The 12,822-nt window shown below is 36.4% G+C and overlaps 1 protein-coding gene across 3 annotated transcripts in view; it reads left to right on the forward strand.

The window, feature by feature from the left end:
• The window catches only part of LOC127977809 (cadherin-13), a 281,167-nt gene that overhangs the window by 259,609 nt on the left and 8,736 nt on the right, over positions 1-12,822 (forward strand). For 2 of the 3 annotated variants that reach the window (XM_052582946.1, XM_052582949.1), the window contains 2 exons: positions 10,285-10,518; positions 11,585-11,803. In XM_052582946.1, the coding sequence (XP_052438906.1) occupies positions 10,285-10,518; positions 11,585-11,803 (453 nt within the window). The remainder of the gene's footprint in view (positions 1-10,284; positions 10,519-11,584; positions 11,804-12,822) is intronic. The other variant, XM_052582947.1, reaches the window with a different exon arrangement.

Genomic DNA, 12,822 nt, shown 5'->3' on the forward strand with positions numbered 1-12,822 from the left:
GGGCACATCTTCCTGCCCCTAGATATACAATATCATCATTAAATTTCACCTGGAAACATAAACACCACCAGATAGCTCGAAACTCTTCTACGGAACAGCATGTGGTTTGACACATGCTGTGCTTTCATGTTATGTCACAGTTGCCCACGTCTTCACATTTCATTTAAATACTCAACTGCTGATGTGCACTTGTCATTTAGGTGCAGGCAGTGTATTATCAGGAATGTTGCTGTACAATATTAAAGGCTCTTTATGTATGCATGAGAAGCCTGCTCGGAGCATTAGCATATGTCTCTGAGACCTTTGAACATCCATATTGTAGAAGGAGGAACTGCATTCATCGCTCCAGTGCTACCAATCTATAGCTTCAGGGCACTTGTTTGGATAACATGATGTTTTCTGCTATTCAGCCTCAAAACCTGCCCTAGTTTTGTGCGGAGATTGTTTAGTCCTTGCTAATCTAATGTTAAATTGTTGATGATGTAGCCAGTGTATTTAGACAATCTGATTAATTAAAAACTTAAGAAAAAAATTGTTAAGAGTTCTTACAGGGATAGTTCCCCCAAAAATGATTAATTGGTCACCAAATAGTTTCTGGTGTCATTAAATTCTGTAGTATTTTTTACATACTTTTACATAGAAACTCATGCAGGTTTGTAACAACTTGAGAGTGAAAGAGTAAAGTTGCACATTTGATCTTTTTTAACGTTTTTTTTTAATCTATTAAAAGAAGAAAAATTCTTATTGGAAATGCATATTCTATCTATTTGAGTACAAGAATTTTATAGTTTATTTTCATTTAGAATAAGAATACTTTGTTAATGTAGTGAGCATCTTGTGACTGCAGTACCATTCAGATAAACAAATGTTTGTTGTGATTTTTTTTTTTTTTTTAATTGTCCAGAGTTTCAACTTTAGATATTTCTTTCCTTTACCAATCTCAAAACAACAGTTAAGGGATGCCTGCAAATGTTTGCTGGTGGCACTATCTTGTCCATAATTGGTGCTCTCCAATTTAGACACTTTTCTTTTGGAGGAGAGCTCCAAGTGAGGGACAGATGTCAGCGGAGAGGTGTTTCATTCCCTGCAGATCCTCTCTGGCACTGTACTTTGAAGTAGAAGGAGGATTTTCAAAGTAGCACAAGGGGCCACAAGAGCTCTATCCATTTCTCCAGCCAGGATAATGACGCCGTAATGAGATCTACCCAGAAAGCCAAAGACATCATGGTTCCTACCATCCACAGCTTTGGTTTTCCACTGCGTCTCACTCTGCTCTCTCTTAAAAGTCAAAACAAGTCCATCTTTCCACCTCCTCTGGCTCTCAAGGGCTATACGATAAAAGGAGGCTCGACTCCTGTGAACTTCTGTGTTAAGACATGCTCTTTGAGAATGAAGAGGTGCTTTTACTGTGGAGAGAAGCATGTAGGTGTTGCCTGTTGTACAGTATATTGTTTAGGGCTTGAGGAGAACAAGTGCTTTGGTTGGTTGCTTTACCAAACTAACAAGATACAGGAAAACGTGCCGCACACTCTCAAATTATCATCCCTGTCTGCTAGGCTAAATTGACACTGATTGGTTTCTGCAGACACTAGAGAATCTTTTTTTGTCTCTGGACTTTGAAGTCTGAAGTGGAGATGGAAGAACATTCGTATCTCTAATAACGCAACTCCTTTCACGTCCACTTGTGTGGCTTTCAAGAGGGAAATAGAACTTAATCACGTTTACTCTCTTCGTACAAAAGTGGACTTTGACGTAAAGAACTATTTCAGGCCCTGATTCAATGCTATTTACTAATGAATGGATGGTGTAGGCATTGTCAAAGAAGAGTTAGAGAGTTCCTTCACTAAAAGTTTCTCATTTAAAGGAACCCATGAGTCTAATCAGAAGCTTTTGTTCTTGAGGGACATGCAGGTTTAATCGGCTCTTCATTGTCAGGTTCTAGCTGAGCTACCCGCGAAGCAAGAGGGCCTGACTTTAATTGCAGATCAATTTTCTCCCTTGTTAAGTTGACGGAGTGTCGACGGCTATATGTGGTGGTGTGTTGGAATGTTTCTCTACATTGCCTCTAGGGCAGATTGAGAAATCAGAGGCTTCTTGAAGGGGAGTATGTCAGATTCCTCTTCCGAAGATTAAGTGCATGTGATGTTAATTGTTTTTCAATAGGTTATTGCTCCGTAACATTGTGCAGTATTCATAAGCTGTTTGAATATAATCTCCCTTGTGAGGTTGTTGACTTTGTTGTTCTCACGTCAGCTATTCATAACTTTTATTTTAAATAAATAGCACAGGCATACTGTCTTATATACACACACACTCACAAACACATACTGTTCAAAAGTTTGAAGTATAATGTTACAAAAGATTTCAATATCAAGAATTCTAGAAAAGTAAATCGTTTTTTTTTTCTGCTCAAAGAAAATAAAATCTATTTTTGAACAATAGTATATGTATATATAAATCTACTGTGACGTTTTGTGGCTGGCAAATGTTATTACAATAGTCCATAGTTAATGTGATGTTCCACTAAAAAGCACCTTGGGACCAGTTAGTGAAGTTGTTTTTGAGAAACACTGTAGCATCATTTGTCATTCATTTTGTATCCAATGCAAGGACGTCCCTAATGTGACTTCCAAAGTTTTCATGCATGTTTAAAAACTTTTTGGGGCCTCTCCACATCTAAAAGCAGAACATTTAAGAGCATTTATGAAAAGAAGCATAGTATGCATTTTATTTATTTATTTTTAAGAAATTTGCAAGTTAATGTGCTGTTGCAGTACGCCTGTATAAGTGGTTTTATTCCTATAGGTCTTTGCGCTGAAGCTATAAAATCCCAGCATGCCAAAGCAGAGTGAGAAAAGAGCCATCTGCTCGAGTCCTGTGTGTCCTCTCAGAGTCTGTCTCACTGCGTGACCACTGCAGTAGCAACCACACGCTCCACATCCCCACTGCGCCTTCCCATTCTGACTCAGACACCCTCCTAATACATCCCATTCACATCCTTGATCTCAACTCTTGTCTTTATTGTTTTTAAGTTTTCTAAGAATTGTTAACTGTTTAGCCCCATTTCTCTAATAGTTCAATCATTCTAATAATCATCGTCACAAAGTGAATCAGTCCACAAATCCTTTCTTTGTCTTTATCGTATACTTTTGCCACTAGCCTTAAGCTTCAGCAGAGATGGAGTAGCCAGAAAGTACCGGAAATCATTCATTTTCAGTGAGAGCTGGTGATTTGAGACGTAGTGTGCAGAAGTGCCCATAGGCGATTCAACAGAGTTGAGCAGAGTTTAACTCAAATTCATTCCCAATGGATAAAGTGGAGCTCAAGTGAGCCGCCACCTGATAAAGATTGTTACTGCAGTAGAGTAGAAATGGCTGTAGAGCGTGACAATAGCGCAGCCGAAGGTCATAGGTGTCCAGGGAATGCAGGAAATGATCAAATGTATATTTTGTGTGCTATGCATAAATGCAAATTTAAGAAATAAAACTTGTTTACACACATTTAAGAGTAAATTTTCTTTCTGATTTCAGTGCGTAATAGAACTTTATTGCATTTGCATTTAGTCATTTAGCAGATGCTTTTATTTAAAGGAACAGCAGAAGCGATTTATCAGAGTCAACTATGTTTGTAGTGCACAATACCAAGTATAAGCTAAATTTGCTTGAGCTAATTAGAGCAAAAGTGAAATGCAGAAAAATAGATAGAGAGAGTAAACAATTTTATTAGCAGTAGTACTTTATTTCATTTATTATTGAATTGTATTTTTTATATATTTATTAATTGTATGTAGGATCTGTCATAGGACATGGAATCTGTTTCTGGAGAGACTGTGAACAGACAGTTACAGAGAGCGATACAGACAGAGACACACTTGGTATTAGCTGTAGTGAGTTGGTCCATCTTCCAGGGCAGCATCAGGTGGAACACATGCTATGGGCCAGTGGGTCAGTGCCAAAATAAAGAAACTCACTGAACCAAGGGTCTGTCTTTGGAGTCTGAGGGGATGAGATAGAGTCCTGTACTGTTACAAAATCATTAATGCAACCAACGGCATACTTTCTTGACCAGTAACTCAAACTTCTCCTTAACAAGGATGTTTTTTTCCGTGTGCTATTTTTTTATTTATTAGTCCACTAACAAAGTCTAGAAGTTTACCCTATTTCTAACTTTTTACAACTTTTTCTGGCTTCATTGATTTGCTAAGGCAAAATGTCATCATATTTTCACACTTTTTGAATAGTTTGATTGTAAATGGCATACTATAAAAATAATCTGCTTGATATTTACCTTGATTTAAAATTTTCATCACGTATCACGAATCATGTTTAATCTCAAGCTTTTATGTTTTTTTGCTGGATAACCAAGTACATTATATTCAAAATGTATTACATATAGTGGGCAATTTTTTTTTCTTTTGGTGGAATTAAAACCCAAATTGTGAAACATTCATAATTTGACTTGGTAGAAATAACTGCACAATGTGGAGCATGCATACTTTTTTTATTTAAATTAACCATATAAAATTGTTTTACTAATTTTATAGTGGTTCTGTTCATATTTTTTGGGTTGGATTTTCATATTTTCATAAGGCTAAAAATGTAGCATTATAAACTTTTGAGAAGTAATAAAAACTTTTCCAAAAACCTTCTACTGTTACACAAAGAAAAAAAGGTTTAAATATGATTCAATTTTTGTAAAATAAAAAAACATAAAAATCCCCTTAGACTTTTGCAGTATGTAAAATGTAGGCTATTTACAGTGTGCAAGCTGTGTTTTAGCTGGCCATAAAATCGGAAACAGTGTTCACGGCCATAAAAAAAAATAAAAAATTTATTTATTTTTTTAATACAGAGGGAAAAGACAAAGGACAATTTTGCATCTGATTGCAAATCTGCTCACGAACAGCTGCGAGTCTGAAACACTGTCTATCCTTTCCATATCACCCAGTGTTTAGTGATGCATTAGAAAGAAGTTTAGAGAAGAGGGAATTGGATCTCAGCAAAGTCAGACAAGATGACTGAGCTTCTATATTTCAGCGCACCATAACAAAGGAGAAAATAAATCACTCTCATTATGGAAGGGAAAGAAGACCGCATCTGAAACATCCAGTTCCATTACATGATGCATATGTAATAATCATATATATGCAAACAAATCTTTCTTATCCGTGTCTCATGAATATATTTTATGTCATTGCTGCTTGTTAAACAAAGCAGTGTGTACTCCGCTATTCATGAAGTCTGCTGTATATTTCCGCTCACGTTTACCTTAATCAATACTGATGTTACAGGGGTCGTCGGTTTCTAAGATGAAAGTTATTAAGTGATAAACTGCAACATGTTGGGCTGCTGCTCATTTCTAGAACACTTTACTGTGCATCGAAACATGTGTAATAGGCTTTCAATGTGAGTTAGACGATGAGGGAGCTTTTAGCACTGCCGAAGATAATTATGATGATGATGCTGATGAAGATGGTAAAGACTATGCAGCGATCGAGCGAGGGACTGTGGCTTTTTTTCTTAGTGAAGACAAACAACTTTAATGCTTTCTAACCACGTACAGCAACCATGTGTGAATGGGGAGAATTTGCATTCCCTCATGCATATGTCTTCTCTCAGTCCCACAGCACACACAGAAGAGCTTCATAAAGCCTGGCTGATGAGATTTGCTTGCTTAGACGGTGTATGAGTTTATCTTCAATTTTTCTTTGCTGGAAATGTACTGTACAGTTAGAAAGATAGCATTCTTTCTTATAAATACAAATAAATAAATACATTTGTCTCAATATGCACAGTAATTCCCCCTGCAAAGCTCAAATATTTTCATGGTCTGTGGGGAGAAAAAAAAAAAAAAAAGCATTTCAAAATATTTGGAGGTCAGCGGCATTATGTGGAATGTTTGTATTCACCAAACCAAAACTAATCATAATCAAGTTTCATATTGCTGCTAGAATATTGCTCATTTCAGAAAGGTTGGAAGTGTTTGCTTTTCATCTTCTGTTTAGATTCAGAAGCATTTCTGCTATCAGTCAAAATGTGAGACACAATATATTAATATAAACTATAGTGAGTTTATGTAATGTCTTAATTTTAACTTAATTACATTTTCCTTTGTCAAACCTCACTTCATACACCGTATGAATACATCCAAAGGCCTTTTTTGTGACTATATTCATCACAGACGTGATCTCTCAACCGAACCCTCTCCGTACCAGTGAAATAACACAATAACATGCTACCAGATACTTTACAGTTACCGATCTACTGACAAAGAGGCTATATTCGTGTTTATTTCTAAAAGTTTGACAAGAAACACTTTAACTGCTGGCTTCTTGCACTTAAAGAAACAGTTCACCAAAAAATGTACATGTACTGAACATTGTATCACCCTCAGGGCAACCAAGGTTAATTAGTTTCTTAATTGGAACAGATTTGGAGAAATTTAGCATTACATCACTTGTTCGCCATTGGATCCTCTACAGTGAATGGGTGCCGTCTGAATGAGAGGCCAAATAGCTGATTAAACATCACAATAATCCACAAGTTATCCATACGACTCAAGTCCATCAGTTCACATATTGAGAAGTAAAAAAAAGTGTTTGTATGAAACAAATACCTCAAGGCATTTCAACCTGATTACGGCTAAAGTACCGGTCTATAATCTATAATAACGCTTCCTCCTGTGAAAAATTCTATCTTTTGTTCTCCTCTCAAATCAAAATCAACAGACATATTTTTTTAGAACCATTTTGGACCATTTTCGTTTGTAAGTGGTGCTTGATATGTACATATTTCTTTCCCGATTCAGACAAGACGAGACTTTCACTAAAGAAAGCAATATTATGAATAGAGGACTCACATTTTAGCCAGAAGCAACTATTTGAATTTGAAAAATCTCTTAATTATGAATTTGCTTCTTATAAACATGCAGCTTTCACTTCATAAGATGTTAATTGATGGACTGGAGTTGTGTGAACCGCTTGTTGATTACTATCAGCTGTTTGGACTCTCATTCTGACGGCACCCATTCACTGTAGAGGATCCATTGGTGAGCAAGTAATGCTAAATCTCTCCAAAACTGTTCCGATTTAGAAACAAATCTACATATTGGATTGCCTGAGGGAGAGTACATTTTCAGTGACTTTTGAGTGAACTGTTCCTTTAGGAGCTGAAATATTACTCTGAATAACATCAGCTCATGCTCTGCTTGGTGTCCGAGCACCCCTAAATCCCCCTTGAATATTCTAGAGTCGCCCCTGCATGCTTCTGAGATTTCCATCTGATCTTGTTGTTCAGGTCAGAAAACAGTTAATAGCTGTTGTTTTGAGCAGAAACCTAATCTATATTCAGTCACTAACATATAACAAAACAGCTGTATTTATGTACTACTTGCCTTGACCTTTAGCGTCTTTGAGCCACAGGTTTGCTCACTGGTCTTGAAAGCGAAGCAATGGACGTATTTACTAATGCACAAACAAGCCACATCTAAATTTTTTAAGAGTTCATGATTTATAAATCAGATAGCTGTTATCGCTCATGGCAGGACATGTTTACTTCTGTGAAGCATACTGCTGCTTTAATGGTGTTAGGCGAGACAGTTTGCTTTTGTCCACGGACACGCGGTCTTTTTCATATTGTGAAATGGCTTGTTACATACTTGACAATCTTTTTGAACAGAAAATCAATAAAACATGGCAAGGACATCATTGTTCTACCTCTAAACGCTGTTCTGCTGTTCAAACCTGATTTCTTTTTCTACGGAGACATTACTTGCTCCAATGTTTTGACACCGTGCCTTTTCTTCCCTTTGAGGCCTGAGAGTTCCTGGCAGTACGAGGACAAAATCATTCTGTAATTACTGATCCTGTCATCGGATGTTAATTGCGAGTGACCTCCAGGGCTGTTTATAATTATGCAGTCCTGCAATAACTGCTAATCTCCTAGAAACAGAATATTTCCAAAGCTTTGAATGATGTATTTTTTTGCCCGTGCGATATTCAATAAAGTACAATCTGATACAAAAATGAAGCAAGAAAATAGTTGTTACTCCAAGTCAGAAACTGACCTTTTTTTTGTTTGTGGCCCTGGCTGTAAGAAGTCTTTAACCCACTTTGATTTACAGTAACAGTCAGTCGGTGTGAAATGCTAGTGCTTTGAGCACACCCAATGAGTGTTAAGCACAATCCTCCTGTGCTTTTAAAAGACAGCTATTGATTTGGTCTATAAAGCCAGAAAGCTTTAGTATGCCAAAGGACCTTCATGTGATTGTGAAAATCAAAAGTGACCAATTTACTTTCTTAATACTCTCTACTGATTGATATGGAAGCTTGTTTTCTTTTTTACAGTAAACTATAGAAAAGTAAATGTGAGTATAAAGTTTAAAGAAATGCAAGTATATATATATATTAGTGCTGTCAAAATTAGCGCGTTAACGCATTCGATTAATTTGAAATATTTAACGCGTTAAAAAAAAATAACGCAATTAACGCGGTTGCAGTTTTTTTATTTCCAGTTGTGGCCTATGTGTGTTCAACGTGCAAAGAAATATGGATAAGACCAAGGAAGGACTTTTAGACGGAAAGTTTCAGTATAAAACTCTGCCGGATTACTCTTCAGTCTGCCACAAGAAACATTACTCTTCATTTAGTCTGCCACAAGAAACAGCAACATTAAAATCATGAACTCAAATATCATTGTTTAAAAAAAAAACAAAAAAACAATGACTGTAACAGTGCGTGAATCAGACCTTTCTGTAACGCTAACGTTAATAAGCTTAAGCGAAAATAACGAAATAATTGTGTAGCGGAGTATTTTTTGTACACAGTGCCGCGAACTGTCAATCACTCCTGTGCGCGCGCATCACTGTCCTCCTCAGCTGCAGCAACTTGCGCTCTCTCTCTTCATCAAGCTTTAAAACAAAAAGGGGACAAAAAGATCATATTGTCTTTGTGCATAGGCTATAGATTAATTAGATAAATGAATATCTAAATTTGTGCCTTGCCGTCTACGGTATTTTTTTAGAACTTAGAAAAAAGATGCTGCAGCCAATGAACAGCCAGCGGGGGCTGCAGGACGACTCAACCTCCGCAGACAGTTTTTAATGTTTATCAGACAATAAATACTCAAGATTTTGCTTTAGTATAACTCACAACGAGTTTCACACACCTTCTCCGGCCACGTTGAGTTGTTGACACTTAACAGTGGGAAAAGCGACACATGCGCTATTCACTTGTGTAACTTAAGGGTGAATGGGTAATGTAGTTTCTGCTCTGGGTGGGATGAATTAGGAAGCTTGCATTGTGAAGGGCGCTCTGAAAATCGGCAGTGCAGGTAAAAGATTAAAACCTCTATTAAAACAGATGTCCAAATGAGCGTACCGGTACACTACAAGCACGTTCTGGGCGCACGGAGAGGTGGCGGTACGCTCAAGAGCTATATTTGGAAGTGGCGGTACTGAGTACCGGTGTGTACCGGCCCACTTAAAGCACTGGCAATGACTATACTTTGGAATTTTTTTTTGTCCACTTAGAATTCAACATGGAAATCATTTTTGTTTTTTATTGGCATTGATTGTTTTGAAATTCAAATGATACTTACATGCCTGTGTTTTTATTTCTGTAATAAATATGGCTTTCAAGCCAACAGTTAATTTGGAGGATATTGATGGTTTATTGCAGGTATGTTGTAGGTACATGAGAAAATCTGTGTTACAAGTTAAACAAAAATTCCAATAAACAATCATATTTTGAATTTAAATAGTTTCTTTGTCTTGAGTTTACATTAATTATTTACATTTTACATTTACATATCCAAAAAGTTTCAGTCTTTTAATTGCGATTAATCGCGATTAATCGCGATTAATTTTAAAAAATTGTGCGATTAATTAGTTAATTTTTTTTAATCGATTGACAGCACTAATATATATATATATATATATATATATATATATATATATATATATATATATATATATATATATATATATATATATATATATATATATTATTTTTTATTTTATTTTTACTAAAACTATTACAATTTCTGAAAATAAAAAAGGAAAAATAAACAACATAAATTAAAGCTGAAGTACTAATTGCTAAAACTAAAATAAAAGTAAATAAAAATTAAAGAGGCATGCTACAAACAATAATAAAAAGACAATAGCAATTAACAAAATTACTCGAATTCAAAATAATCAAATTCAAAATATCTAAATACTGCAATACTAAAACTTCTGGTCATGTCCTACTTTATTCTTTTTTAACTCTGCCTTTTGTCTTACTAGGAAGTCCACCTGCCTCGGGCACGGGTACGCTGATAATCACTCTCGAGGACGAGAACGACAACGCTCCCTACGTCTTCCCCTCCGTGGCCCGCGTGTGCGAGGACGCTAAAGACATGAATGTGGTGGTGATCGGGGGTCGAGACAAGGACATTCATCCTAATACAGATCCTTTCAAGATCGAACTTGGCAAACAGCCAGGACTGGAGAAAACATGGAAGATCTCCAGAATCAATGGTAAGTTAATCCTCATATGGGACAGAAACAGGCACTGACCCCACGGTTAAACACATGTCGGCTATTTCTAGGGCCGGTTTGAGGTAATGCAAAAGGTGCTTTCACTAAAGGAAAAGTTTACCTTAATATAATTAAGCTTAAGCTTTTATTGATGATTAATCAATTCCGGCATGAGCACATTTTGTAAACACTGCATATACTGTACAGTCCTACATTATTAGAATACTCTATAAATTAATTACTTAAACTGCAAACATTGTGGGCATTTAATTGGGCGTTAATTGTAATGGCAATCAATCGAGAATTCATAAAAAAAACAAATTAGTAATGGAGGGTCACTCTAAAATTCTCAAGCTTGGGCATAATTGACTCATCATGACATTCAATCATGAAAATAAGTGAATACTGGCATCCCTAAAGTCAGCATTACTGTGGTAAACTCTTTCAAAAAATTATATAAATTATATAAATACTGTTCAGTTTCTTGCACAGATCGTTTTGTGTCTTACATTATAAGACTGATAGACTGCAACGTTTTGAGCTAAAAAATCTTGGTTTGTGTTCTACTGAAGATCCTCCTTTAACCATACAGTATGTTCATTATTGACCTCTATTTCTAGAAGTATAGTCTACCAGCTATACCAGCACCTGTCCAGCATTGAAATGAAAACTCTAGTATTTTCACCAGGGTCAGGTGGGTCACATGCTGCTGAGAGCGAGAGGATCGGTCTGTTGTCCCAGACAGTGTGTGTATCATTAGATATCATGCTGACCGAATAGCTGTGTGCATTTGGGGTTTATTTTAGCAGACTCTCGATTACCCATCTCCTGAGAGCACACACTCAAATGTAGAAAGGCATGTGAATCTCCAGACTTCTGTCAGCCGTTTGAGAAGAGAATCAGTGGCAAATACTGTGATTCTAAGAGAGAGAGAGAATAAGAGTACTGGAGAGGTGATTTGAGGTCGAGGGGTGTATAGTATTGTGTAGAGTTGAAGATACTCTCTGACTGACAAGTAAAGCAACCAGAAAGCTACATTAAGTTTTTTTTTTTTTATGTTTTTCAGACACTCACTCCCAGATCATGTTGCTGCACAGTCTGAAAAAGGCTAACTACAACCTGCCACTGGTTCTGACCGATTCTGGCGTGCCTCCAATATCCAACAACACGGAACTGAAAGTTCAAGTGTGCACCTGTAAGAAGAACAGAATGGACTGCAGCCGTGCCGGCTCCATCCAAACAAACCTCTTGCTATTGCTCTGCCTGGTTCTGCTCTCCATCCTCTGTAAGTATCCTTTCATTCCTCCCTCTACAACACTCACATGCATGCCTAACCCCTCTTATTAGAATGCTGGAGATTCCAGGTGATTTGCTTAAATGCTGAGTTTTAAAGTTTGATAGATGCTGGGTATTTCATGGTTTCTAATAAAGTGCAAATATATATTGTAAGTGTTCCAGAGCCACAATTCTACCCAACAACAAAAAACAAACAAACAAAGAAAAAAAACATGGAAAGTCAGAAGAGATTATTATTGTACAAACTCTCTTAATCCCTGATTTTGGAACACATCTAAACAGACCTTTTGCAGGACTCATAATTGTAAAGTATTTCAAACCTATTTGTGCCACCAGGTCTTAAGTGTAATTTTTTTTTTTTAATTGAGATTTATACATCATCTGAAAGCTGAATAATGTTTTCCATTGATGTATAGATTTTTGGCATAAAATAAAAATTGATAATTTTGACCCAAACTATGTTTTTTTTGGCTATTGCTAAAAAAATACCCCAGGCCAAACAGGAACACTGATAAATCGGTATTTATTAAAATGTATTATTTTATATACAGATTTTATTTGTATACAGTATATTATAGATTTAGATATATTAGTACATTGTATATAGGTGTGTGTGTGTGTGTGTGTGTGTGTGTTTAACCTTCAGTTTTGGAAATTTTCCAGATACTGCTACTTTAGCTTAGTGTTAATACTGATGATGAACACCCTGCCTTGCTGTACAGTTTGACAGGAAATTGGCTTCTCTTCCAGAATGTCTGCCATGACCCCATATCTGTTTACTGTGGTAAAGCCTGGAACTACATTAAGAGTTGATCCATATCAGGCTAGATTTACAACATGTGTAGGGGCACTAGTGCAGCCACTAGAGACACATACAAGCATTTAAAATAATATGCACTGATTAAAGGTTGCTTTACAGCAAGTCCTAAGCTTTTCTTTGTGTGTGTGTGTGTGTGTGTGTGTGTCAAAGTGTATTATGTGTTTGTCCACAAGTTAATCTCCCATCTA

Source organism: Carassius gibelio, chromosome B18, assembly GCF_023724105.1.
Source record: "Carassius gibelio isolate Cgi1373 ecotype wild population from Czech Republic chromosome B18, carGib1.2-hapl.c, whole genome shotgun sequence".
NCBI classification, from domain to species: Eukaryota; Metazoa; Chordata; class Actinopteri; order Cypriniformes; family Cyprinidae; genus Carassius; species Carassius gibelio.